The sequence below is a fragment of the Aythya marila genome (assembly GCF_965140915.1).
Source record: "Aythya marila genome assembly, chromosome: 20".
NCBI classification, from domain to species: Eukaryota; Metazoa; Chordata; class Aves; order Anseriformes; family Anatidae; genus Aythya; species Aythya marila.
In genome coordinates, this window is record NC_139061.1 from 10280135 (window position 1) to 10307523 (window position 27389).

At 59.7% G+C, this 27389-nt stretch overlaps 1 protein-coding gene across 4 annotated transcripts; it reads right to left on the minus strand.

Annotated features, from left to right (window-relative positions):
- Positions 1–4958: 4958 nt before the first annotated feature.
- HNF1B (HNF1 homeobox B) lies at positions 4959–25728 on the minus strand. Of its 4 annotated transcripts, none has more exons than XM_082776330.1 (9): positions 25200–25728; positions 20835–21034; positions 19351–19615; positions 18719–18960; positions 12418–12581; positions 9564–9696; positions 9281–9472; positions 8535–8653; positions 4959–6549 (listed from the first exon to the last, which is right to left on the minus strand). In XM_082776330.1, the coding sequence occupies exons 1-9, from the start codon at positions 25535–25537 to the stop codon at positions 6508–6510; spliced, it is 1695 nt and encodes a 564-aa protein (XP_082632456.1). In that variant the 5' UTR covers positions 25538–25728; the 3' UTR covers positions 4959–6507. The 4 variants fall into 4 exon arrangements, with proteins under 4 accessions (XP_082632456.1, XP_082632458.1, XP_082632457.1 ...); XM_082776332.1 differs by having other exon boundaries at positions 19351–19537; positions 25200–25723; XM_082776331.1 differs by lacking the exon at positions 4959–6549 and adding an exon at positions 6562–6866 and having other exon boundaries at positions 25200–25723.
- Between the last annotated feature and the right edge of the window lie 1661 nt (positions 25729–27389).

The following is a 27389-nucleotide window of genomic DNA, read 5'->3' on the forward strand; positions in this document are numbered from 1 at the left end:
CAGCTGCTGCCACCTGTGCATGCAAAGCGAGTAAAGCCAGCACAGAAGAGAGACGAAGCCGCGTCCTTCAGGGCCAATCCTGGGCTGAGGCTCTTGGTTTTCTGCTGGGAGAGGTGGCTAATGGTTGCTGTGCAAGGATGGGGAAGAATGTGGAGGAATTTGTGTAACAAAGAACTATAAATCACCTCCAGTATCCATCACTCCCCAAGAGATGCTGTCAGCAGATTCAAGAGTGAGGAAACGGGAAATGCTCTCTTCATCAATCGACTGGGAAGTGCTTTTGTGGCTGGGCAAAGGAGCTCTGCACCGAGGTGGGACAGGGACCCTCTGGCAGGAGCAGCACCAGCAGCATGTTCCCAACTCCTGGCACCAAGCCGCCTCTCCACGAGGTCGATCTGCCCTGACAAAAGGGCAAAAGGGAGAAGTTGGTGAAATACAAAGTCAGAACAATCTGAATGAATGCAAAGCAAAAGTGCTCTTGTCACAGCAGCGGGCTTAGCTTTGCTTCCCTGGTGCTGCTCTATCAATTACTCAGCACTAATTGCCAAGTCAGCGCTGACAGCAGATGACCAGCAAGGGTTTTGCAGGGTGTGTGGGTGGGGTGTACAGGGTACTCAGCCCACTGCTGTTGCAGGGTTTAAGCATTTCAAGCAGCATCGTGTACCAGGACAGTCCTGTCTTATCATCGGAGCTTGCTGGACTGGGTCTTGGCTCCACATAATTCTGTTCAAAACCCCTCCTGACCCCCAAAACTGATCCCATATCTGGCTCGTGTAAAGCCACTGCAGGATAGGAGCATGGGCAGCCAAAGCTGCTGGCAGGGTGCTGGGATGGGTCCCCACGAGTTCATCAGACGTCTCTCTTCAATGTCAGTCAGGGCACGGGGCCATGCCCCACAGGTAGGAACGAAGTAAAAAACTACAGAATTTAGTTCTGCACTTCTGAAACTGCAGTGATTTAGTTCACTGCATGCACAGTCAGGAATGGTCACCTATAGCTGTGGCATCCCCTCCAGAGGAAAGCCCACTGAGGCCAGTATGTCTTTTTTTATATGCTTTTTTAACTGGTGTAACACAGGACAGCATTTGTCAGTGGCACTTCTGCATATCTGCTCCCCACGTCCCACTATCCTACTAAATTATCATCACTAATATGCACATAACAGTCAATTAGCCTGGCTGAGCGCACTCGTGACCTCTGATCCCTGCTGTGTCCCCCAATCCATTAACAGGCCCTTGTCCTTTAGCTCCCAGTATGAATTGATGTTGCATCTATTCTCTTTCGGCAAAGAAACATGCTCCCTCATTCATCTGTCCATTTCCACTTTCTGTTCTTTTGTCTCCTCCTTCTGTTCCCTGTGTTGCTAACCTGGTCACAACTTCTTGACCCCACATCCTTGTCCCTCCCGAGGGTGCTGTAATCCCAGTCACTACCAAAAAACTTTTACTTTTTTTTTCCCCTTTACCCACATCTTATTTAGCAAAAATGGTTTCCAGCAGTGTGGGAGCTTTGATCCCCTATTCAAGAAATCCTTGCAATGTTTTGTTTTTTTTTTTTAAAGGACTTTCTTTCTAAAGCAAATGAATTCTTCATAAAAGGGGAAATGGTGTGCTAGCTGGTCTCTGTTCATCTGAGGAAGACAAATGATCTCTTTTATTACTTGAAAAGCATAGCAGTTGAGGGTGTAGATTTGTGATTTATATGTAATTAAGAATCCATTTGAGCATCATATTAATTACAGAAAGGAGAATTAATTTTGCAGGATATACGAGTAAAAACCAAAGTTCCTGGAAGGAGAAGATAAAAATTCTGAGGTTCACATTTTGTGTGGTTCTGCATTAAAACCAATATTGGGCTGGGGCAGCTCTGTGGTGCACGTTGAGGTTTTTCACTTGTAAGTTTGATCCCTGGGTTGAAGAAATAAAGGCGAATGTCAGAGCTCTCCCCTGAAGCTGTAGTGCTCCCATTCCTGGCTCTGCTGAGCCCTTGGTGGCAGAGCAGACCTCTCCTTGGCCCTGTGCTGGACCTGCTGGCATTTCAATGCTTCCAAGGTGTCTACAGACCAAGGAGCCCCCGGATTTGCAGGTCCTCAGGTAAAATGAGCAATGGGGGACATGCTGGAGCAGCAGGGATTGATGTTTTCTCCGGCTGCTGACAGAGATCTTCACAACCTGTCTTTCCCCATCAAACCCTTGCACATTTTCACAGGCTTTGAAGACCTCCTGCAAATCCACTGCAGAAACTCCACGTTGGAGGGACATGGGATCAGTGCATGCTGCCAGAGCTGCCTCCTGCCTGCCACAAAAACCCCTCGAGCTCTACATACCTGCGCCCAGGGATCCAGCAACACATGCAGACAGCGCCGGCAATCCCCACCGTCCTCCCGGCGTGCTCGACAAACTGCTGCCACCCAACCAAGTCCATGCAGGGACTTCAGAGGGTGGTGGCTCCTTTCCGAGCGTCACGCGGGGCAGCAGTGCCCGGGCTGCGGGGTGCACAGCCCTGGTTTTCCTGCCCAGGTTTCCAGCGGATGCGGCCGTCTGGCTGGACTGGCAGAGCAAGTCTGGAAAGACGGCACATTTTGAGCCAGGCGCTCTTGTGCAACCTGGCATTGCTTCTACGTGTGTGCCAAGCAGCATTTCTGGCGTTGCTGAAATAGCTTCTCTGCATTTCGGTGTCCATCCTGTTGCCTCCGTGGCCAGTAGCTCCTCTGCAGGGATGCTGGGGCTTTCCCTAGCAAGCCACCCGCTCAGGGCCAGGGGTCACACACGTGAGGATTCAGCACTGGGGCACCCCGACCCTCCGGCATGCAGGCTTTGGCCATGGTCAGGGTTTCCCTGGCTCTGTCCTGCCCACGATCACAGGGGTGATAAGGGCCAGCAGCCCCGCTCCCCACCACAGCCCCACGCAGAGGGCTCGTGCTCGCCATCTGATAAAGCCATAACGCGGCGAGGGCGGCACTAACCGGGGTATGACCCAGCGGCTTCGCAGGCAGCGTGCTGCAGTGCAAAGAGCAGGGGTCTCTGGCAGGTGGCAGCAGGCTGCGCTCTCCTCTGGAGCTAAAGGAGAAGCCACGCTCAATTACAGCCCTCCTGCATCCCACCTCCACACCCTGGGGTCCCTCCAGCCCCATCCCTGCAGCCTGTGTGCCCTGGCCGGGAAAGGAGCACAAACACAGCAAGCGGTCCTCGTGCTGTGGAGAGCCAAAACAGCCTGGAGTTGGTAGTCCTGGGATCGGGAAGGGAGGGATTTTCCTTTGCACTTTAAGTTACCTCCAGTGATCCGGCTTCACTCTGAGATGAAGGAGGCCGCGTGCTGTTACGGGTATGAAGCAGACCTGTAAAGCCTCGTGGCAGCCCATGGAGCCTCACGTGCTGGAATTCCCCTGTGAAACAGCTTTGGTCTGCAGGATTATCACCCAGCCTTGTAAAACTGCACTGCTAGTAATTTTTACTTTTAATTTTTAGCTTTGCCATGCTTCTGGTAGGTGTCTGCGCTTTGCTACATGACAACTGTCGCCAAACACAGCCCCAACAGCAACAGGAGGGAAAAAAAAAAACGCCCTGCAGGAGCCTCCTTTGCCGTTAAGTGGCATTTCCCAGCCAAGTGGTACTTCCCAGCAGCGCAGGGTGTAGCAGGAGCGGGGGCACTGGGCGAGGTGTGGGCCAGGCAGGGCTCCAGCCCCAGGCAGTGGCAGCAGAGGCTGCTCAGGGAGTTTGGGGCAATACCTCCCTCGGCTGGAGGTTAAACCCACATCTTGGAAACCTTCCCCTTGCAGTGATCACATTTGTAAGAGCACCCACAGCATCCTGCAAACCATCACGCTGCCTTCCTCCCGGCCTGCTGGTCCCCAGGGGTGGGGGACAGCACCCAAGCAGCTCTTTGGCAGCTTCGTGCATTCACACCTCTTCGGTAAACACTTTCTCTTCTTAATCATTTGTGCTATATTCATATTATTGACTTTATCCTGCCTGCTTTATCACACTCTCTCAGCTCCATGGTTGCTGCCTTCTCCATCTGTGCCTTTGTTTGGATGTGCCCCGTGCCCGTTTCCCAGTTCCTTTTGGCTTGCTCCCTCCTGTCACCACCCGGCCCCTCTCCCGTGGGGTTGTCCCTCAGAGCCTCCACCCCCAGAGATTTTCTCTTACCTTCTCTGCAGGGCTTTCTGCAGAGCAGTGCTGATAGGAAACCACTTACCAAGTGATGTTTTACCCTTATTGTTCACACCCCAAGCCCCGTGCCTCTCAGCCCACATCTGCCAGAAAGCTGTGCAGAAATCACACCCCAACAGGCGCTGCCCCCTTGGAGCCTCAGCTCTCAGCTGTATCAAAAGGGAATTGCTGAGCAGGGAGGACAGTGGGGATCTCTCAGCATAAATCCCGCATCTTTTCTCTGCAAACTTTGCTAAAAGTGCGTCTCCTCCAGCTCCCTGTGAAAGGGACCAAGCAGTCCTCACGCCTTCCATCCTCCTCCAGCTTTGCGCTCCCAGTTTTTGATCTGGGGCAGCAAAAAATCACAGAAACTCCAAATGAGGGTTTCTATCGGGGTGTCCTGCTCCGGCCCTAAACGCAAGCACCACATCGCTGTGCTGAAGGCCCTTCCCACAGCAGCCCACACTTAAATGATGAAAAGAAACAGGATCCAAGCCAAACACGGGCACTTCTGAACACAATTCAAACCGAAGCCCTGCACCGTGTCTGCAGAGGAGCCACCCTTTGCTACCGGTGTGCTCCGAGCCTCAGCTCTTGGCAGTCACAGACCCCCAAAAACCTCAGAGCAAAACTCTGTGTACCCTCCTGCCTCCCCAGCTGGTGGGCTCGGCCCCCAGAACCGCAGGGAGGCAGCGGGGTGGCACTGCCCATACCGCAGGAGCCCCAGGTCCCCACTGCCCCCCCGTCCACCCCAGCAGCACCTCCCACTGCGACAGGATTCACAGATCACACAGCACCGAGTAGGAAGAAATGGTGTTTAATTATGGTATACATTAAATTAGACGTCATTCTGAATATTGGTCTCCAATTCGTGGTGACTTATTCACCGTAGGGCAGCTCCCGTCAGTCCCAGCAAAGGGTCCCACCGTGCCAGACACTGTACAGACACACAGTAAAAGTCTTTCTTGCCCCAAAGAAAGCATCCAGTGTTTTTCTGAGCAGTCATCAGCCGTCCACAGGCACCTCCTCTGCTCTTCACCTCTCTAAAGCACCCTCAGCGGTTGGCACATGTGGCAAAGATAAGAAAAAAAATGAACAACTGGGAAGCATGAGATCCATTTCCGAAGGGATGTGTGCACGGAGGTGCTTCTGTCCCGTGGGAAGTGAGACGATGCCGTGTGAGGCTCCCACAGATCTGGAAAGTTGGGCACCTAAACCACACCAGTGGGTGCAGAGCTGGGACGTGTCCTCGCCGTGGAGCTGGGCTGAGCCACAAGCTGGAGATCTTCCTTCGAAGCTCTGGGAGCCACCGCAGGCAGGGGGAGGCAGCCCTGGGACTGGTGGTCTGAGGCTGCCAGGGTGCAGGAAACATCCCGTGCCCTCAATCCAGAGTGAGCAGGGAGCAATTTGGGTCTGTGGGAACTCAGGGCTCTTCCAGCCTGCTTCTTCAGCACCTCTCGGAGGCGACGCTGCCACAGCGAGAGCACCGTGGTTACTGCTGAGGGAGGAGCCAGCCAGGCTCGTCAGCAGCAGCGGAAAATAAGGCACCTACACTGGCTGCTTTCTGGGCAGGAGACGAGGCAGTGACCGGGCACCCATCCCAGCAGCATCCCATGGAGAGGAGGAGAGGCAGACGGTCTCCAAACCCCATCTGAGGACGATCCCACCAGCACCTCCTGCCGCCACATCCCCTCGCACAGCACAAGAGCCACGGGCTCCCCTGGCAGCCGCCGGTGCTCTGAGCTTCCCGGCAGTGTGGTTGTGTGGCTGGGGCTGCTGAGTGCTTCCCCACCCCACAGCAGCCCAGCTTTGTGCCCCCCAAATCAGGCAGCCCCCGAGCTTTTGGGGTTGCCATCAGCAGCCAGCTGCTGGGGCTCTGCTCAGCACCAGCACCGTGCCGGGGGGGACACACACGTGTGGACTGGTGCTGCTGGACCGGTGTCCTCACACAGGCACAGGGCTTTCCTTGTGGGCTGGCTCATTGAAAGGAAGAAGGGAAATACAAAACCAACAGCATACTCAGCTCTGACCTTTACCAAAAAAAAAAAGGGAGAGAAGAGGTTCAGGACCAATATATACAGATGGGGGAATTGCACTTAATTACAGTAGTTTACATCCATTGGACAAAATTTACTTCTTTTATATAAATCTTTATGTATAGGAGTGGGGACAGGTGAGGATGGAGCAGACTGTACCTATATTTACAGTTTAACTGGCTCAGTTCAACAGCTCACACGATTCCTCCTTCCGAGCGCCAAGTAACAGACCCAAAGTCCCTCTCAGTCCGTCGGGCAGAGGAGTGTAACTTAAATACGATCCGTCCTCCCCTGCTGCCACCTCTCAGGGCAGCTCCTTCCTATTTCCTCGGGAGAGCCAACGGCCTCTTGGAAGGCAAATACTTCAGAAAAAAAAAATAAAATAAAAAAAAATGATAAAAAATAAAAAAAAAATCCTCAAGACACATCTCGGAAATACTGCGCGGAGGGGAGGAGAGGCGCGGTCCCTGGGCAAGTGCCCACGGCTGGGGCTCGGGCCGGTCCTGGCGGGGTGCTGAGCCTCCGGCTCCGTGTCGGGGCAGTGGGCTCCTCGCTGCGGCGCTGGGCTTCTCTGCGGCTCGGCGCGCGGGTCGCCCGCGGGATGTTGTGGAAAATAAAGTTCCCGTTGCTATGTGCAAAGGCAGCGAGGTGTGGAGCATCACCAGGCTTGCAGGGGACACTGGGGAGGGAGAGAGCAGCGCGGTGACGGGAGGGCGAGGGCAGGGGCTCCGCGGGGGGACCTCCTCCAGGCCCCCCCAGCTTGGTGGCACAAACCCCAAGCAAGCCCTGCAGCACCCCCAAAGGTAAAGCAGATTGAAAGCACATTGAGCCAGATATTGCCACCCCCAAAATAATACTCTAAGAGGAAAAAAAAAGGGGCCTGTTTCAGCGATTGTTCTAATGGCCCCTGCCCCGTTCCTGGGGTCCCCCGGTCACCGGTGGGGTGGGGGCCGGCAGCCGCGGGTGACCTTGTGGGCTGGAGCGAACAGCAAACATCGTAACGCGGAGATAAGGAGACGCCAGGAGCCTCCCGTGACATGTCATTAGGGACGGGCTGCGGCTATCAGGTGTTTGCTCACGTAATAAAAATGGTGGCTCGGCCTCGAGCGTTGTCAGAGGAACCGAGAGCTGCGCGCCCCTCTTGCACGGAGGGGACAGCTCGGGGAGGAGCAGCGCAAACGGCCACCACCAAAACCCAAACCCTGCCAGGGCTGGGTGCCACGCCGGCCATCGCTGGTGGCGTTTCACACCCGTCCCGGCCCCATCTCCCCGCTCCTGCACGGAGAGCCCTTCTCCTGCTTTAATTAAATCGTGAGGGCAGGATGGAGGGAGGAAAACGAGCGAGCCCCGGGCAGCGCCACGTCAAGGTAGGCTGACCGCAGCCCGGCGGCGGGGCTGCCCAGGCGCTATTCCCATGCGAGGGACATTTCCTGTGTGCGGCGGGCTCGTTTCGGCAAGCCGGCATCAAAGCCAGCCCGTGGCAGGAGAGCACGATTAATCAGGGGGAGTTCGGGCTGAGCGCACACCAGATGGGCCGATAAGGCCGCGCGGAGGAAATGGAGCTCCCGAGGAGCCCGGCCGCGCCTCGCCGCCCCCACGCCGCCACGCGCAGGGCAGCGCTCGCCCCACGGAGAGCAGGAGCCTGCAGCGAGCCCCGCCGGAGCACCCGGTGCCATCACACTTCTGCCTTCCCCTGTAGGACACCCCGGGCACCCCAAGCCCCCGCGGTGCCCCCAGCCCCTTCCTTTGCCCCCCGAGCGGTGCCGAGCATCCGCAGGGAGGTCCCGCAGCAATCCCACGCTGTATTTACTCTGCGCTCATTGCAGGCATTTTTTTCCTCTCCACTGTCAAAACTGGGTAAGAAAGTTTATCTGCATACAAGTTCAAGGCTCTCTCTTATTTATCTAGCAATCAATAAGGGCCGCATATTTCCCACAGTCCCCAGAGCCGGCTGGTAGAAAGGGGCCATTGTCTGAGGAAGGCCTCGCGCACCTGATTTGAGCTGGGATAAGTCCTGTGCCGGCACGGGGCAGATAAAGTTTGGGGCTGGGGCCGCCACGCACCCAGCTCCAACCGATCCCAGCTCACCCCGGCCACGAAGGGCTGGAGCCAAACCCCCGGAGGATGCCCCAGCCCCGTGTAGCTGAGCATGGCCTCAGCCAAGTGCTCACTCTCCATCACGGCCACTTATCACACATGTCCCCATCACGCTTGCCATCTGCAATAGGGTTTTTTTGCAGCCCACTGAAGGTGTTTGGCACCGCAGGGCTCGTCCTCAGCCGGGACACGCAGCGCAGGTGGGACCCGAGGAGCAAACACCCCGAATTATCCCAGCCCTGGCCATTACCTGCTTACTGGAAGACATGTTGGTGAGCGTGCTGATGCTGCTGGTGTCCGTCACCACCATCGCCGAGGGGAAGCGGGAGGTGTGGGAATACTGGGGAGGCTCCTGCTTGTGTGCATACACTGCGGAGAGAAGGGGGACAAGCGGCCGTCACGGAAAAGCCACCCAGAGCCTTGGAAGAGGAGCAAAGCAGGCAAACCCTGCACTGCACAGAGGGGTGCGTGGGGATGGATGCTGTGCGGACAGGGACACGATAAAACGAGTAGGAGGAAGCTGCTGTGCGCCTCTAAATGGCTACTTTCTCAGGTACCAGCTCACCCAGGGAAAACACCGTGGACTAAAGGATGGGTGAAAAGGCCGAGCTCAGCACAGCCAGGTGCTGGAGCAGTGCCGGGACAACAGGGGAGCCAGAAGGGGAAGGTTTGGCTTCTGCTGACCACCTCCTCCAGCAAGACCGGAGCAATAAGCAATTCGTAGCTGCGTGAATCCAGAAGGAAAAATAATCTTTGCACAAAGTGCTGGCAGGGAGCACGGCCAGCCCGGGAGCAGTGCGGGTGATGCAGCACAGCGGGTGGCACGGGGGCAGAAGGGGACGGAGCCGGGCGCATCCACCCCACCCCGGCTGGCACCCAGGGGAGCGAGCAGCACACAATCAGGGGCAGGGGCACGCAAGAGGAGGCAGAAACCCGTTTCCCATCAATTTAATCTTCCAGGTGCTCCCCAGGGCAGCCGCCCGGCCGGCCCCTTACTGTGCGAGTTGGGCAGCTGGGTGACGGTGGCCATGAAGGGCTGCTGGGCCATGTGGCTGGGCGACTGCTGCATGAGCGGCTGCTGGTGCGGGCTGTGCAGCTGCTGGGAGAACTGGACGGGCTGCAGGGCCGCCAAGCTGCCGGCCACACTGTTGATGACCGGGACGCTCTGCGCCTGCGAGGTGTTCAGACCTGGAGGAAGGGACAGAGCGGGGACGGTGAGCGCCGGGGTCCCCAGCGTGCCGCGGGAGGGGGTGCGGAGGTGTCCCGGGGGTGTGCTTACTCTGTGCGATGGCCATGACTCCCGAGAGCGGCGTCATGATGAGGTTCTGGGACTGCTGCGCGTTGTGGTGGGACAGGCTGTGGATGTTGGTCAGGGTGCTCACCGGGGGCAGCCCGCCGCCCGACACGGAGATCTGCCAAGGAGCAACACAGAAAGAGTCATCAGGCACACGGCGAGGGCTGCTCCCGGCTCCCCGATGCCACCCGGACACGGCAACCCCAAAAACAGGGATGGGGTGGGGTTGGAAAAAGCCCCTAAGAGCTAAGCAGGCTGTGGCAACACTGGGCACCTTTCAGTGAGGCGCCCCGGGGCTGCAGACCCTGGCTGGGACTCCTGAACACCGCGTTAATAAATAGCAAAGCAGCAGCAGTGCAAAGCTCCCCTGGAAGCGGCTGCCAGCGCTCCAGCAGAGCACAGCGCCGGGCACAGGACGCGTCCCAGGCGTTTGCCATTGTGCTGGCCAGGTCCAAGTTCCTGCAGCTGGGGACAACTGAGGACTCTCAGCACTCATTAACTTCCAGCCGTCACGGTTGTAGAGGGAAGTGGGAAATATAAACCTGGGAATCTTACAAGAAAAGACAAAAAAGGACCTGGGTGATCTTCTTAGTCATCACTTTGATGGAAAAAAATCCTGGTTTAGGGTCTGCAGCCACAGTGTGCAGATGGGCAGTGCTGGTGAGGTGGCCAGAGCCGGCTCCCTGGGTTTGGGGTTGGTGTGTGATGGTCAGACACACTCAGAGATCCTTGGAGTGTGCTGGGAGGGCTGTGTCAGTCCCTGGTGTAAACGGGGGCACAGCAGTGCTTAAGTATTGCTGAATTATTGAGTCGCTGCTTTACTGAGCTCTCCTAACCCCTCTGATGGAACCTCTTGCACCGAGCAGCTTCGATCCAGGTCTCGGAGCCATCCTTTGGGCTCTCCGTGTGACACTCCTCGACACCGGTCCCAGCGCCTTGTTTATTTTGCCCATTGAATTTGAGATAGCCTCATTGCGATTGAAACATCAATAAATTCCAGAGCACGAGGGTGACTCATGCTTCCTTATCCAGTACTTTCCACTTTCAGAGTTTCTTCAAGGCCAGGTCACACCACGCCGCAGTGCACGAGCCGCTCACCTGCAGCCTGGGCACGTTTCAGGGGGATTTTGGGCAAAAGAGCTGCTCCCAAAAGAGGTCACCTGGAGAGGGCAGGACTGGAAAAGACCCGCCAAGCACTGCACCATTGCAGGGGGCTCTCTGGGGCTACAGGAGCAACACAAAAGCATGAAGGAGGGAAACACCACAGCTGTCTGCACCCTCCGTAGCACTCCTCCCTAAAACACGACTGCCTTCAGATGCAGCAATTTCCTTGGCAGCTTTTGGTTTCATGCGGGGTATTAAAGGCACATGTTTACTTACTAGAAACCACAGCCTACAGCATATTTTTATTAAATAACTTGCAAGCACTAGCTAGCCTTGCTTAAAGATCAGAGATAAGCTGGCAGAGCTGCTGGGGAACCAGAGCAGCCCCAGACAGCGCTGTGCAGCGGGGATAATTCAGCAGGGCTCTGCCCGCCTGTGCCTTTAGCAGGCTGCTTCCCCCCCTGGAACCCGCTGCACTTCCGAGCAGCCTTCTGCCACGTGAGGGAAGCTCCCCTCCCCGGGGGGCTCCTGTCCACCCCAAAAAAAAGGGGCTCCAGCAGAAGGAGCTGGCTGGGGTGTGCCGAGAGCTCTGCGCCACCGCGCTCCTCACACGGCTTTGTCCTCTCGCCCCCCACCCTGCACTGTCGGTGCCTGCTGCTGCCTTCAGTCGTGACTCATTTTATGACTTCAAGGCTCAGGGTTACGAGGCTCAACACACCCCGAGGGAGGCATGGGTGTGCTCAGGGCGCATGGCAAGGGAGTGTGCTGCGGGGCTTGGGATCGCTCTGCAGCGCTTCCTCTGCCTAGAGAAGGGCGTCCCCAGAGCTGCACCCGAGCCGTGGGGCTGCAAGGAGCCCCTGGTGCGGGAGAGAGGGGAGAAAGGCAGAGCAGGGAACTGCCAGGAGCCCCTTGTGGGGGCGAGCAGAGGGAAAGACAGAGCAGGGAGCTGCAAGAAGAAGGAGCCCAGGCTGCAGGAGGGAGCGCACAGCCAGCAGGCTTGTGGGGACGCACAGCCGATGGCCCAGGAGGGACAGTCCTGCGAAAATGGAAGTGAAAACCGGGGCAGAGCAGGGCTGGCCCCGCTGCCAAGGGCCATGCGTGACTTTCACTTTCAGCAGGAAAACCTCCTCCCGGAAGAGCCGCGGGGCAGCCAGGCAGCACAAAGCTGCACCAGCCCGCTGCGAGGGAGCGCCGTGCTCCTGTCCCATCCCGTCCCGTCCCATCCCATCCCATCACATCCCATCTTGTCCCGTCCCGTCCTGTCCCTGCCCGCATGGCCCAGCACCAGCACACGGCCACGCTCAGCACCGGGGGCTGGCACCGTCCTGGCACGGCCGGGCAGGAAAGAGCTTCCCAACAAAGCTCCGAACCCGGGAGGGCTTAAGGAAAAGTAATGAATGAGCATTTTATCAACGCCCGTGTCATCGGCAGGGGAAAGCAAACAGTGATCCACCCAGAGCGCAGCCAGTCAGCGAGGCATGCGATCGATGGGAGCGGAGCGGGCTCTGTCAGGTTTATGGGCTGTGTTTGGGGAACATGCGGGGCCACGGAGCCGCGCTCCGCGCTCGAGGCGGGCGCTGGGGACGGGCACGCGCCCGCGCCACGGCCCCGGCCCCACAATGCCCCATTGTTTGGCGCGGGCCGCGTGTGAAACCCGGGGAAAGCGTGTTTGCTTTGCCCGCTGGGCCCTCTTATCTTATCAGCGCCGCCGCCACAATCGGCCAGGTGTACTCACCATTTTACCGTCGGGAGAGAGCAAACCGTGGCCTGGGTCCAAGCCGGCCGGGGAGACCTGCTGCAGGACCGCCTGGCTGGTGGTGACCATGGCACCGCTGCCGTGGTGGCTGATGGCCCCCGAGGACGCCGCCTCGCCGCCGGCCGCCTGGCTGTACCGGACCCCTGCAAAACAGCACCAGGCATTGGCATCACCCGCGGGCACCCCGGTGAGGGCACCCCCCGCCCGTGCAGCCCCCCAGCCCTCCCAGGGTGTGCAGTGCAAGGATGCAGCACACAGATGTGTGAACCCCCTGAGTGATGAGCAGGAGGGGGGCAGCAGGCGAGGTGCCCCCTCCTCCTGTGCTGCTTTTCAGCCTGTCCCCAGCCCCATCTCCTGAGATTGCCCAGGGAAAATGAAGCTGAGGGATACCAAGCGCCCAGAGAGTGCTGCAGCTCCCCGAGGAACCCAGCCATCCCTGATGCCCACGGGGCAGCAAGGGGCTGCCCCCATCTGACCCATCCAGCCCACAACAGGCACCCTTCTGCACCCATCCACGCCCCTCGTGCACGGTGCACACCCATGTGCAACCTCCGCCGTGTCCGAACGACGATTGCCCTCACTTTTTTCTCAGCCTCTCCTGCATCCCATTTCCCTCTCGACTTGCTCTTGACAAGTGCATGATTAACAGAGCCGCAGGAGGACAGAGGGACCAGAAATGCAAACCTCCAAACCAGAGCGCAGCCTGACACCGCCAAGGAGTGAAATCTGGCTTGAGCGCAGGTCTTCAATATAAATCTATTTAATTTGGCTAAAAAGCCCTGCACTGATAACCATATGATCAGCCGTGTGTCATGGAAAGGCATCTACAGATCACAAATAATTAACTGAGGAAAACCCGCGGGAAACAAAAGCGTCTTTTACACGGGTGCCCTGACAACTCTGGTGAGAAGCCATTCATTACGAGGAGCCCAGCACCGGGCTCGCAGCCGGGTTCACTGAACTCCCCGGAGATCGAAGCGAGGGCCCAAATCTCTCCTGGGACTGAAAATCACCAGCAGCAACCTCTGTGAGCATCATCTGCCCCAGCCAGAGCCAGGCATGAATGGTGACCCCAGCCACTGCGTGGGCACCTTGAGGACCTGTCCCCAAACCGACAGCTCCAAAGTCGACAAAGTCGACAAGTCGAGGGTCTTTGTCCTGGGGTCTTGGGGCTCTTTCTGCCAGGTGCCAGGAGCCCTGCTGGCACGGTGGCCAAAGCCCCGAGGACCTGGAGCTTCAGAGGCAGCTCCATGCAGGCTGGCAGGTTGCAGGTCTGCAGGGATGCTCCAAGGGCTGCTCTAAAAACCTTTGAGTTAAGGAAGAAGAAACATCTGAAATAACCAATAACTTGAGTCTGGCCGCTTTGTGCGCGAGGCCCCAAAAGCAGCAGATAGAGCACCGCAGGCTACCTGCTGCCATCACCAAAAGCACGGAAAAGTCACCCTTTAATTGCCTCCAAATTTTCAACGTCAGCTGGTTAAACATGTCCCGCAGATAGGAATCTCCCCGCGATGTCTGGTTCCTGATCATTTCCCAGCAAACCCCTTTATCCCTGATAATACAAGAATGTCCTCTGGCAGGTGGATATTTGCCGGTACGAGTGGACGTCCCAGCCATGAGCAGGGTAAACATTACTCAACCGGGGCACTGTCACCACATTCTTCCCCGCGGCCCCGGCCTCGTGCAAAGTGTGCTTCAGCCGCTGCCGGTCTGAGATCCTGCAGCGCTGCTCAAACAATGGGAGGGGAGATAAAATAAAGCCCTTTCTTCTCACAATGGTCTTAAAGATAGACGAGGAGCGCAGGCGGCTCCGGCTGGAGATTAAATTATAGTTTCTGCGCCGATGAAATAGTGATTGAATTGGCTACGGAAGAAACCCGAGGCGTGTTTGAGAAATGCAGGACCGGGTGAGACCTCGCCCCTGAGGGTGAGGGTCTGTAAGGTTTCAAGCAGTGACACCACGAGGGAGGGATGCCGAGGTCTGCTAAGTGCCAGGGCGATCTTCCCCCCTTTTGGCTTCTGCGAAGCTTTCAGTAAGGACAAAATTTGACACCCCAAATCACGCCGTACCCACTTCAGCCAAGACTCACAGAATTACAAAGCTGTCTTTAAAAAGTAGGCGATGTTAAAAGCTGATTTTCTAGCTTTTCCCTGCAAGCCTAAGGACGAGACTGCTGTTTGAGAAGCGATAACCACCGCCGAGGGGTCCGGGTAGTCTGGCGGCCGAGGCTTGGGCAGGGTAAGGGCTTTCCCATCTGCTGTAGCTAACTTGCAAGGCTTTGGGAAGCCACCAACTATTTTTTTTTATTTTTATTTTTTCATTCCTAGAGCAGGATGGATATTACTGCTGGTTGTACGCCCTCGCTGTCGGGCTGGATTTTAGCAGATTTTGGTTGGCATCGGGAGGCTCATGCTGCTCAGTTCCAACAGCGCTCCGGGCGATGGAGGTGCCGTTTTGCTCTGCTCCCCACTGACCTCCTGCCCAGTCCCACCTCAACCATGGCCATGGGGAGATGGTGGGGCCATCCTGTGGCTCTGAACACAGGATCTGTCCCCTAACACCAGGCCGGCCCCATTTGCTGCCCCCCCTGGGGCGCACAGCTCCGTGCTGGGGGGCTTCACGTCCCGCCTAAGCTCAGGGTTTATGGCACGGCGGGCCAGGCGGCTGCACAGAGCCGGGCACGATTGTTGTCCCGCCGCTCTCCTGTGCTTGAAGCAGCCCCAGCACAAGATTTATTCCTCCTCAGCCTCTCCCCGTCCAGCTCTGCGCAGCCGCCCCGGAGAGGAGCCTGCCCGTGAATCACAGTTAATGGGCCTGCCCGCGGAGCCTGCGCCCTTAAAGTCTTTTTTTTTTTTTTTTTCCTCCAACTGGAGCTACAGCCATAATATAAAAGTCTGTTTATGGGACCCGGCTATTGTTTGGCCCCCGAGCTGCACAGCCCGTGAAACGTTTTACTGCTTTCCCATGTTTCCAGACAAACCGCGGGGTCTGGCTCCCGTAGCCTTAACCCTGTGTTTCAGCCCCGCGGCCGGCACCCCCGGCTCTGCGGGGTGCCAGAGCCCATCCCCGAGCCAGAACATCCCGAGGCACATCCCCAGGAGCATCCCAAAGAGCATTCCGAGGCACATCCCGAGGCACAACCCCTGGCAGCAGCTCACACCGGCTGTGTTTTCACCCAGAGCCTCGCCGACACCCCACAAATCGCCGATTTTGGGGCTGCCACTCAAATTGTCCCTAAAGTGTTAATCTTGCTCAGTTACAGAGGTGCATAGTTTATATCCATTATAAACCTGTTTATTGGGACTGGACCCTCCCATTTTGCTGCTGTCATAAAGCCCTAATTACCCCCCATAAAACCGGGAAAAGCTCCTAACAGCACACCGTACCCACCGAGCTGCACAATGAGCACAACAGTAAAGAATTACAACGGCTGGCACCGGGTCCACAGCCAGAACCAGCACGTACCCCACGGCTATCAAAGAGCAACTTGAAAGATCCAGATATAAACTGATGTACCTCTGGACCAGGGTTTTATGGACAGGCTTTTCTTTAAGGAAAAAAAAAAAAATTAAAATCACCCAAATTGCCCTCGCGGTTCACCGAGAACCTGAAGGCGTGGGGCTGAGTTATTTTTATATTTGTACGTAGGTCTGTAGAGATATCTAAAATCTGTATCGTGTATATTCAGATATATATAACGTTTTTTATTATACGCATGCATGTGAAGGATGTCTGCTGTGTGGGCACTGCCAGACGGATGGGGCGGGCGGGGGAGATGCTGCGGGGCCGGGGCTTTGCGGGGCACCCCGGGGCCCTTTGTATGCAGTGGGAACATGGGGGGGGGACGGGGACAGCACGTCACCTAATCTCGTCAATGCACTGATTGTCTTTGGGGCTCTTGAAGATAAAAATGGCATAAGCCAGAGTCTATGGCATGGCACCGAGGCAGCGAGATAAAGCCCTGAGTGACCTTCAAGTCAAACAGGGAACCGAGATCACTGATAATGCCCTATAGGAAGGGAAAAGTCCAGAGTCTGAGAAGCCTCCGAGATAGGCTTGAAGTATTTACCTCCAAATAGTTAAAAACTCCGGCCTGAGACCTGGCTCCAAGTCCCCAGGAAGAGGCTGGGAGGATGCCCGACTTTTCCAGCTCTTTCCCCATGCCCCTGGCCGTCACCCTGCCCTTTTTGGCAGGGCACCCCCCAGGCGATGCCGGTGCCCGGTTTTTGGAGCTGTTCTGAGCTGCCCCTCGCAGCCAGCCCCACCGTTCCCTGCCCCGGCAGAGGGGCAGGACGCGGGGCAGCGTCCCCACGCTGTCATTAAGCTGTTAAGGAGGCTCTGAGGGCTCCAGACAGCGCCACACAGGGTGCAAGGGCAGTTCAAATCCCAGCACGCGCAGCCACGGACGGGGTCAGCACCTCTCGGAGGACCCGGAGCTGCTTTGGGGGCTGCAAGCCCGCTGCCACGCAGCTTGTAGGGCCCGGAATGCCACCGGCTCTGATGGACCCCAACACAGGCACTGGCTGAGATCCATCCCAGCCTCCTGCTCCAAAAGCTGCCCGCAAAACCCCTGCGCAGCCCTCGCCGTGCCCACCTCCTCCTCCTCCTCCTCGGCGAGGCCGATGCGCAGCAGCGCTGGCCGCCAGCAAATCCCCGCGGCCGAGCCCTCCTGACCCCTCCGTGGCCATCACTCCTGCCCGGCTCAAAAGCCCCTCCGAATGGGCTGTCATCGGCCCTATAGCCGCGGCCGGCTCCTGCTGGCCCAAGCTCAGGTGGGAAAATAAAGGTTTGGGCTTAACGGCCCCGCAGCCCCGAGATAAATGCCCGCGGGTGCAATAATTGCTGTCCCCTAATAGAAGGAAACAAAGGCTCTCGCGGGGCGCCTGCATGCGCGCTGGCAGGACGGGGGCACATCAAAGGCAGCGGGGTTCGTTCAAAGCCCCGGCTTAATTGTCAATTAAGCATGCACGGGGGGGACAACGCCATGACAACGCGGGGCTGCATGCTGGTGCGGTATTGTAAAGCCCGGCGGCCGACACAGAAAACAGCTGATTTTGCTGACAATGTGCTTGTAGGGCACCTTGTAAGCAATCAGCCGGTGACAGGAGGGCAAACGTCCGCCCGGTCCCGCCATTGTGCGGGGCATTCCTGGGGCAGGGTCACGCCGTGGTCACCGCGGGGAGAGCTGCGCCGGGAGCCGGGGCTGCCAGCGGGGCAGGTGGGACGTGGGATGTGGGGTGCTCTGCGCCCCATGGGCGTCCCCACACGTGGAGCCTGCCTGGGAGTCCCACAGCGCCCGGGACGGTCCCGTCCCCAGCTCTCAGCACCCTCTCCCCATGCCTGTGGGACTCTCCGGACACCACTTCATTTAATTCTGCTCCGGGATGAGGCTGGGGGCTTGCAGGGACAGCACCAAGAGGGGGCTGGTTTTTGGCTCCCCAGCCGGGCTGTGTGGGTGCCACCCCAAAGGGGTGCCGGGGGTGTTTGGGGTGCATCACCCCCAGCCCCACGGCCCCGCGCTGACCCCTCACCACCCGCTCTTGTTTGCCGGGGCTGGCGGCTTTGGAGTGCAGATTGCAGGTAGCGGCACAATGGGGATTGTTCTCCCAACAATGCCTCTTGCCCCACGCTGCGGCCGCCGCCGGGCCCTCCCTGATTACCCTCCCGGCGGCGTTATCTCCTGCTTCAATCCCCCCGGCTGCACACACTGGGGGCAGAGGGGAGCCCGGCCGCGGGGCTTGGCGCAGACCACTCGTGCCATTAGGGTGCCCCCAGGGCGAGCCCTGTGCCCCCCGGGGCAGTTTTCCTTCCCCCAGCCCTCCCCGCCCGCATCCCCGCCCCTGTCCAGCCCAGCCCAGCCCAGCCCGTTTGGGGACGCCGTCAAATTGAGCCAGCCAAGCAAACACCCATCTGTCCTCAGCAGGATGGCAAGCCAGCCCTCGCCACGTGGCTCGCCCAGCCACAGGGCTGCAGGGACAGCGTTCGCTCCTCTCCACACCCAGCGAGGCTGCGGAGGGACCGGGCTGTCCCCGTACCCGGGTGCTGAGCAGGGTCCCACCCCACAGCCGAAGTGTCTGTGGCCCGTTTGCCAACTGGGAAACTGCACCAAGAGCTCAGCTACGTCGCTGCCCCTTGGCCGACGTGGGCAGCACGGACCATCCTCCCTCCGAGGCCATCACCACCGTGGCTGTGCACGGCCCCAAGGGTCCAGCACCCCTTTCTCCAGGAGAAACGGGGGCCAGCGCGGCGACTGCTCAGCGCCACCACCCCGGGGCTTACCTGGCATCTTGCTGGGGGGCGAGGCGCTGGGCTGGTTGTGGTGGGGGGAGCCGTGGGACAGCAGCAGGTTCATGCTGTGCGGGGGCTGGCCCGAGCTGTAGGCGTCCATGGCCAGCTTCTGGCGGAAAGCCTCCTCCTTCCGCCGGTTGGCGAACCAGTTGTAGACGCGCACCTCCGTCACCAGGTTGGAGCCGAGCCCGTGAGCCTTGGAGGGAGACACCCCTCGCTGCAGACACTCGGCCCTGCGTGTGCGAGGGGACACGTTGGAACAAGGCTGCTGCTGGGGAGCCCCCCGATCCATGGGGGGACTCGGGTGGAAGGGTGAATTTGGGGGTGTTTGAGCCCTCCCTCAGTGCCTGCCCGCGCTTCCCGACTGCATCCATGCCACAAAAGCCACCCCACCACCCTCCCACCTCGTGGCATCCCCAGCTGTAGCAGGGAGCTTTCTCAAGTCTGCACGCTGCCCCCGGGGGGGGCCAAAGCAAGGTGAAAACAGTGCTGGTGGCCCAGCGACACCGTGCCACTGGGGCTGCTGTGGGTCTGCGAGCCGTGAGCCCGGCACCACGCGTGGTTTTTGGAGGAGAGGCTGCAGGGAGGCAGAGGAGCAGCGGGCGGCGCGGGGCGGCCGTTACCTGTTGCACTCCTCCACCAGCGCCTCTCGCTCCTCCTTGCTGGGGTTCTTTTGGCGGTCGTAGGCTTGGTACAAGATTTGCTGGGAGGCCGGCCCCCACTTGAAGCGGTTGCGGCGCATCTTCTTGCTGGGGGTTTCGGAGCAGGCGTCGTCGAGCTGGCCAGCCCCCTGGTTCTGCTGATTGAACTCTGGAAAGAGAAACAGCAGCTGATCCTGACTGCTTTTGTCTGTCCTATTTCCACAACCCTGGACTGTCTGGTTGAACTCTGAAAGAGAAAGGAGCAGACGTCACCCGGCCTGTAGCCGCCGCTCAGAGTCACCGTCACGCGCGGCGGCAGCCCCCGGACCCCTCCCTGCTCCCCAGACCCCCTCCTGCCACCCCCAGCCCTCGGCCCCGGTGTTTTTTGGTGCTGGTTTGGGGCACCCCGGCACCGGCCACGCACGCAGGCAGGGGCAGCGGGGTTACGACCGACCCGGACGGGTGTTTAATGGGGAGGCATGCGCAGGGCATGCATATTCATGGTGGGGCTCTGCCGGCCTGCGCTTGTTCCGGGAGGAATTTTGCAAGCCAGGAGCCAGGCAGGGCACACCGAAGCCCCCCAAAATGAGCTTTCGGCCACCACAGAGCCCCCTCCTCACACGCTCGCCCTACCCCTGGCTCGGGGAGCTGGGGGCTCAGCCCCGCGCCCCCGAGGTGTGCGCCAGGGGTGACCTTCCCCGCGTCCAGCCGGGCACTTGTCACCGTGGCAGTAAAGGGAGATTAATGGCAGGTTTTTATTATTCTCAAGGTTTGCAGGGGAATTCTCCCTCTTTTTGTAATGGCTTTTCCCCTTGTGACAACAGAGTCCCAGGCTGGAGCGGGCTCTGTTTGCTTTCACATCTCCAGGTGCGCTTTCAAAGCGGCAGCGCTTGGTGCTGAACCCTTTTCTGCGCTTTTTCTTGCTGCATTTTGCATCCTTTTGGAGGAGCAGGGCTGGCGGGGGGCTCCGTCATGCTGGACAGGGCCCTGGGGGATTAAAGGAGTCCTGCTCTGGGTGCTTGGTCAAAACGGGCTGTTTTAAGTAACTCCGACTGCCCGAGACCGTGCTGCAGGTACAAATCATTTATTATTTTTTTTCTTTCCTCTCTCTTTACTTTTTTGCCAAGGAGTTGCAGAAAACGAGCATGCTCGAGAAGCGCAGAGAGGAAAAAGGGGGCAGAGGTGGGAAACGGATCGAATGGTGTGCGACCATCAGTCGCTTTCCCAGCTCTGAGGAACGCAGATACGCAGAAACCGAGATGTTCAGAGGGGCTCGGGGCAGCATCACTGCGACCGAGGGGGGCTCCCACCCGCTTTTCCTGCAGCCCAAATGGATTTATCTCATAATAAACGTGTCGGGGAGGACCTGGCGAGGGTGGGGGGAGCCCAGGGCTGCCCTCTCCCAGCACCGGGGAGCCCCCCGCCCCGCGGCGCTCGCCCCAGCCCCGTCCCCGCCGGGTACTTACGCCGCAGGATCTCCCGCTGCTTGCGGACGTACCACGTGTAGAGGGCGGCCCTCTTCTGCGTCTTCATGGGGGTGCCCTTGTTGAGGTGCTGCGAGAGGTGCGACTGGTTGAGGCCGGTGACGTCCACCACCTCCCGCTGCGGGATGTTGTGCTGCTGCATGTAGCCCTTGATCATCTTCGCCGCCCGCCACGGGTCCTCGCTGCGGGGTGGAGGAAACGAAGGGTTAAGCTTCCCCCAAATTTGCCTTTTTTTTTTTTTTCTTCAACAGAAGCCTGTTATGATCACCACAAACCCACTGGTATTGGTGGTAGACAAATGTTCTTGCTGCTTGCCCTGGGCTGAATCCTCTTTTAGGAGGGCACAAAATCCCCCGGCCGTGTCCTTCGGGGGAGGCACCCGCTGGCCTCCATCCCCCCCCGGGCTGAGGCTGAGGAGCAGAAAGCCAAAGCAAGAGAGCAAACCCAGGGGGCCCCCAGGATGGAAAACCCCAACCAAGTAATTTTAAGTCAGTCTCGAATATTTTTCAACACTTGGATTTGGCTCCGGCACGATCCAGTTGCAAAATGGCTCTTCCCTAAATATGCGTTCCTTTGGTGTCCTTGTGCTAGCTGGCACCAGTTTAGGGAACAAACCAAATTATGGCCAAAAATAAAAATGCTGCATGCGTTCTTTTAGCTCCGATGAAAGCAAAATGCAGTGGGAGGCAAACAGGCCGACACACCTGCACCAAGAGCCCCGGGTTTAGGACCCCCGGGTTTGTCCTGCAGCCCTCGAGGACGCTGGGCTAAAAGGAACTGCTTTAAAACTGAAAAATCGGCGTGGAACCTAAACCTGGTCACAGTCGTGCACTCAAATAATGAGATATTCTAAGGCTGTACTTGGAATAACCGTCCAAATGCTTTTCCAATTCATTAGTTATTTTGGATCCTTCAACTTGTCAAGGGGAAAAAACCCAACGAGGAGATTTCTTACTTTTTGTCCCGAACGCGGCACAAAAACAAAGCTGTTTGGACCCAAAGCAAAAGCACCCAACTGCAAGCAGCCCGCTGGGTGGAGGGGCACTTCGTCGGCTCCCCAGCCCTGGGGCAGGAGGGCACGGACCCTTTTGGAGGACGTTCCCGTGCCCAAAGCCCATTGCCCCGCTGAGCGCAGCGGGCTCGGGCTGCGGCACCTTTTGTCCAGGTGCCTCCAGGGGCTTTTTCACCGGGAGGAGGACCCGGAGACCCTTCTCCTTCCCACACACGGTGTCCTCAGTACGGCCCTGGCTGCATTGTGGACCCGCGGAGCTGTAGGGGCACACAGCGGCGCTGCCCTTGGTGGGCTCCCCCAGCATGGACGTTATCCAGGTGGGCACGACACAGCCTGCAGCCCCTTCCCGCATTAAATCACCCACCGAGACATCACCAAAGCAGCATGGAGACAGGGCAGCGTGTTTTTTGGGGCCACGCACAAGGAGAACTCCGCTCAGCCCCGCTCCCAGCAGGGAGCGAAGCAGGGCACGAGCCGAGGGGCTGCACGTGGGCTTCCCTCCCCAGCAGCTCACCATGCCCACCTGATCCTACTAATTACTGGTTACTAATAAGTTAATGGGACAGAGCTCGTCACCCTTTCAGGACAGCAGGCTGGCCCACGGCTGCACCAAGGGCATCGCTTTTACAGAGCTAAATCCCGAGCCAGCGCAACAGAGCGCACTACCAAAAGGGAAAGAGAGAGATTTTAGGTTACAGGCGTGACTTCCGAATTGAAATAAAATTTGGCAACGTTTTGGCTGAAAAAAAAAAAATAATAATAATAATTATGTGAGCATTAGAAAAAAAGTCCACAAATTTCCTTTCATTTTACAACTTCATGGAGGGCTTCCCTCGGGTATTTCTGGTGTGTTTCTCACTTACACTTTCAAAGCAATTTTTCAGCTCTTAATTTCTGAGCAACGTTTTTCTTTACAAATCAATTTGACCGTATGCAAAAGGGTTAAACAACCTGAAACCAAACCCAAACATTTTGTTTCATGTTAAACAAAATGTTTGGACTTGACCCAAAATGAAACGTTTGAGTGTTTGTTTGCCTCTTTTCCCTTTTTTTTTTTTTTTTCGGTTAACCTAAAAAGGAAGAGAGGAAAACATTTTGATTCAACACAAACCCTTTTTTTTTTTTGTTCTGTCACCAAAATGAAAACCTCATTAATTGCCCAATCTTCATCAGGACTTTACATGCAGGAAAAACAACGACCCAGAAGCGCTTGGTAATTCTGGAGAAGCAGTTCGTAGCCCTCGCTCCGCAGCCCTTCTCCACCCTGTGCTGCCCCTGGCATCAAGGAGAAGCTTTTTTTTTTTTTTTTTTCCTGCCCAGAATTATCCAGGACGAAGCCCGGCTGCGAACGCCGACCCAGGGCAGGCACTTCCCAACCCAGCCTCGTGCCCGTCCCTCTCCCCAGGACCCCCCACCCGCTCGCCCTCTTTGTCAGCCTTGAAAACAGGTAAATACACTCAACATCCTCGGAGAAATATGCCAAGAATTTATACACATGGATTATAAACCCGGCTCCCTACATCGGTGATCTATCTAATCTGCATCTCCCTGTGCACACAGCGCGGAGCAGAGCTCAGAGGCGGGGGGTCCACAGCCACCCCTTCCCCTCTGCCCCGGGCACGTTTCGGAGAGGGTTTTGGCCTCCCCACCTGGGGGACTCCCCCCGGTTCCCCTGCGGCACCATCCCCATTTTTTTCGGGTGCTGCAGTGATCGATCTCTTGCCCTGTGCACCCAGCAGGGCCGCTGGAGCCTGGCCGGGAGGGAGCCGTGGGGCATCTCGCCCCGGAGCCGGGCTCTGCACCCCCGGCACCACTCTCCAGGCTCTGCGAGGAGCCAGGCTCAGTGCTGCCCTCGGTGCCACGCTGCCCCGGCACAGAGCTGAGGACATTTGGGCCCCCTGAACGGGCCGTAGGGACGCCCAAGCGAACGTAGTGCAGGTGGGCAGCCAAGCCCAGGGCACGCTGCTGTCCCCAAAACGAGCCCTGGGGCTGAGCACCCCCAGGGGCACGGGGACAGCCCATGACCGAGCCGAACCTAGGGCCAGGAGGCTGGGGCTGCGGGGTGGCAGCAGAGCAGGGTTTCGCCCCAGCGTGGGGCTGAAACCGATGGCTCCCGACGCCTCTACCTTGGCTGCCTCTCCAAGTACAAAGGGCTCTCTTAGAGCAAACACAAGCTCTTTGCAAAAGGCTCCTCAGGGACATGTGCCTGCTCTTGTTTGCACCAAAGGCAAACTTTGCACAGGAACACCTGTGGGAGAGCAGCGACGCGGGGCAGAGCCCTCCCTGCGCCCCCGGTGCCACCCGGGCACCCCAGGGCCGGGCACAGCGGCAGGCGGAGGGGAATTGGGGACAGGCAGAGCACCCAGCGGCACGCAGGAGGGGTGGGTGGGTGCCCGGGTGGGTGCCCGGTGGGTGGGCACCCAGCTGAACAGCCCTACAGTGCCGTGCCCCTCAGCACCCTGTGGGGCCAAGTGGAGCCCTGGCACGGGTGCCACCACCCAGCCCCGTCCCCAAAAAGCTGGGGGCTGCCCCACACTGGGGCAGGCTCCGAGCACCGAGCACGGCACCCACGGCACCTCCAGCACCCACCACAGCGCTGGCTCTGTCCCGGTCCCTCCTGAAACACCCGGGCATTGGGGGCTGGCGGAGGGGCACACGGCGGCACAGCCCCCGGGGGGAAAGGCTCAGCGCGGCCCGTCGGGACCCCTGGGGACGGGAGGGACCCGGGGACGGCCCCGCGGGGCTCCCAGCGCGGTTCCACCGGCCCCGGGTGCGCAGAGGGGGCAGCCCCGAGCGGCACAGCCCCGCTGCCCCCCTCCGCCACGCTCCCTGCCCGCGCCCCCACGGGCCCGGGGCTGCTCCACCGCGCCCCGACGGCTCGGCACGGCTCGGCACGGCAAGGCACGGCACGGCTCGGCTCGGTTTAGCTCGGCTCGGTTGGGCTCGGCCCGGAGCCGCATCCCCGGGCCGTGCCGGGTCGGGTTTGGGGGTTTCCTCCTTCCCCCCTCCCCGCCTGGTTTACAACTCGGGCAATGAATAACCCGCCTCTCCGCTCACCCTAATCGCGGCCCTTTGTGTATCTTTCTGTTGATGATTTATAGAAATAAATTAATAACGCCCCGGGCTCCACGTGCTGCAGTTTATGTTTCATCTCTCGGCGCGGATGCAGGACGGAGCCCGGCACCCCCGGCCCCGCCGCTCGGGGCGGCCGCGACCACCCGACGGCGGCCCCGAGGTGTCCCCGAGGAGTCCCCGGGGGTGTCCCCGCCGTGTCCCCGCGATGTCCCCGCGCTGTCCCCGCGCTGCCCCCGCCCCGCCCGCCCCCCCGGCGGTACCTGATCATCCTCTCCACCTCCGCCCGCTGCTCCACGGCCTCCTCGGTGTTGAGCGTCTGCAGCTCGCGGAGGATGGGCGGCGTGTCGAAGTCGTCGCCGTCCTCCGAGCCCTCGTCGCCGGACAGCTTGCCCTTGCCGTGCCCGTTGGCGAGCGGCGGGTAGGCTGCCTTGCCGTCGGGGGGCCCGCCGGGGGACAGCGGCAGGCTCTCCAGCTTGACGCCGAAACCGGCGGCGGGCACCATGTCCTCCAGGGCGCGGATCAGCCCCTCCTTGGTGGCCCCGGAGCTGAGCAGGGCGCCCAGGAGCTCCCGCTGCAGGGCGCTCAGCTGGGACACCATGGTCCCGGGGGGCTCCCGGGGGCTCCCGCCGCTCTCCCCGCTTTCGGCCCGGCCCGGCCCGGCCCGGTCCGGCCCGGCCCGGCCCGGCTGCCCCCGGCACCTGCCGCTCCGCCGCAGCTCCGCTCCGCCCCGGCCGCCCTCTACCAAGCCATGCCGGCCTCCATTAGGCAATATACCTTATGCAAATCAGCGCCGGGAGGCCTCTCCTCCGGCAGCCGCGGGGGCGGCCGCCGCCCGGACCCCGCGTCCCCGCCCGCCCGCCCGTCGCGGCCCGGCCCCCGCGCCCGGCTCGGCTCGGCCCGGCCCTTATCGGCCGCGTTGGGACGGACTTTGCCCGGAGAGGCAAAGACGGAGGCCCCGGAGCAGCGGAGCGGCCGCGGGGAGGGCGGCGGAGAGGGCCCGGGGAGCCCCGACGGCGCGGCCGGCAGCGGGAGGGCCGGAGCCACGGCGGCCGTCGGGGTGCCGAGCCCTGTGCCCACCGTCGGGGCGGCCCCGGCCGCGCTCCGCAACGCCCCGACGGCGGCCCCGGGCCCCCTCCGTCCTCGTCCGGGACTCTGCGGTCTCCCCCGGGTCCCCCCCGGGCTGCGGGACCCCAGGGCTCTCCGCCGCAGGGGTCCCGTCGGGGTGCCGCCGGCCGGCAGGAGGGGCTGGGTGCGGACACGCCGCCCTTCTGATGGGGTTTTTGGGGGGACCCGCGGCGGGTTAGCGGATGGGACGGTGTGGGGATGGGGTGCTCGGGGACACGGAGCCCCCACGGAGCCCTGAGAGCGGCGGGGGGAGCAGGGGGCAGGTCTGGGAGTGGGCAGAGGGGGAAACCCAAACTCCGGGACCTGAGCGCAAGGTGCTGTCCTCACCCAGTGAACACACAGAGTGCCAAAAGCTCAACAAATTCACCTAACCCAAAGCAGACGGGAGGGCAGGAGAGGCACCACCACACCACCGAGCACGATGTGCAGGGCTCCTGCACCCCGCAGGGTGGGCCAGAAAATGTCCCAAACCTCCCCCCGTCACCCCCGGCCCCACCAAAGTGCTGTCAGCCTGGTCCCTTCGGCTCTGGCTTGGCTGGGACCTGGACGTGAGCCCCTGCGGAGGAGGAGGGCTCCGGTCCCACCACTTCCAGCCCAGATTCAGACTTTTGCGGGGTGTGCAAAGCTGTAGCTGCCCCGGGAGTCCCAGAAAGCCCTGGGAGCCCCCAGGTAATAGCAGGGAGCTCTGCTCCCAGTGGATTCCACCAGAAAAAAATGCCCCTGGGAACTGTGTGGCTCCCAGCAGAGACAGGAGGAGGGAAAGGAGAAGCCCTGAGCCAGGAACACGCTGTGCCCGTGTGCAGGAGCGTGCACGTTGGGAGCTGCTCTGGTGCGTCAGGGGACGAGGCCGTGGGGCACTTTTGGCCCCAAAGGTGCAGGAGCAGCCTGGGGGTGGGAGTCGGGGGCCAGGAGGGCAGCGCAGCACCTTGGCAGCCAAGGGCTGGGGGCAGCAGGGCTGGGGGTCGAGGGTGTCCCCAAATGGAGCAGGAAACCTCCCTGCGTGCCTGGGAGGCGGCTGGTGGATGTGTGTGCCATGGCTCTGCGGAGTTTCTCCGCAGGCACGCAGCACGCTGAGCACAGCTATGGAAGGGAGGACTGAAAAGACCCCAAAAGCCCCGGCCCAGCTCCAGGCAGCTCCGAGGGGCTCAGCACCCCACTGCGGGAGCCTCCCTGGCTTTACGGGGTGCAGGGACCAGGGGACTGGGTGACTGACCCCACTCTGGGAGGTACCCGCCAGGTCTCCCATCCCAGGCTCTCATCACCAGGATTTGGGCTTAGACCCGGTGCCCCCCAGCCAAAGGCTCAGTGGAGGAGCCGTGCTGAGC

Coding starts and splice junctions, on each gene's coding strand:
- HNF1B (XM_082776330.1), bottom strand. CDS start 25,537: ATGGTGTCCCAGCTGAGCGCCCTGCAGCGGGAGCTCCTGGGCGCCCTG. Junction 19,616..20,834: donor GCAGCGGGAGATCCTGCGGC/GTAAGTACCCGG, acceptor TTTCTCTTTCAG/AGTTCAACCAGACAGTCCAG. Junction 9,697..12,417: donor TCTCTCCCGACGGTAAAATG/GTGAGTACACCT, acceptor GCTCCTTGGCAG/ATCTCCGTGTCGGGCGGCGG.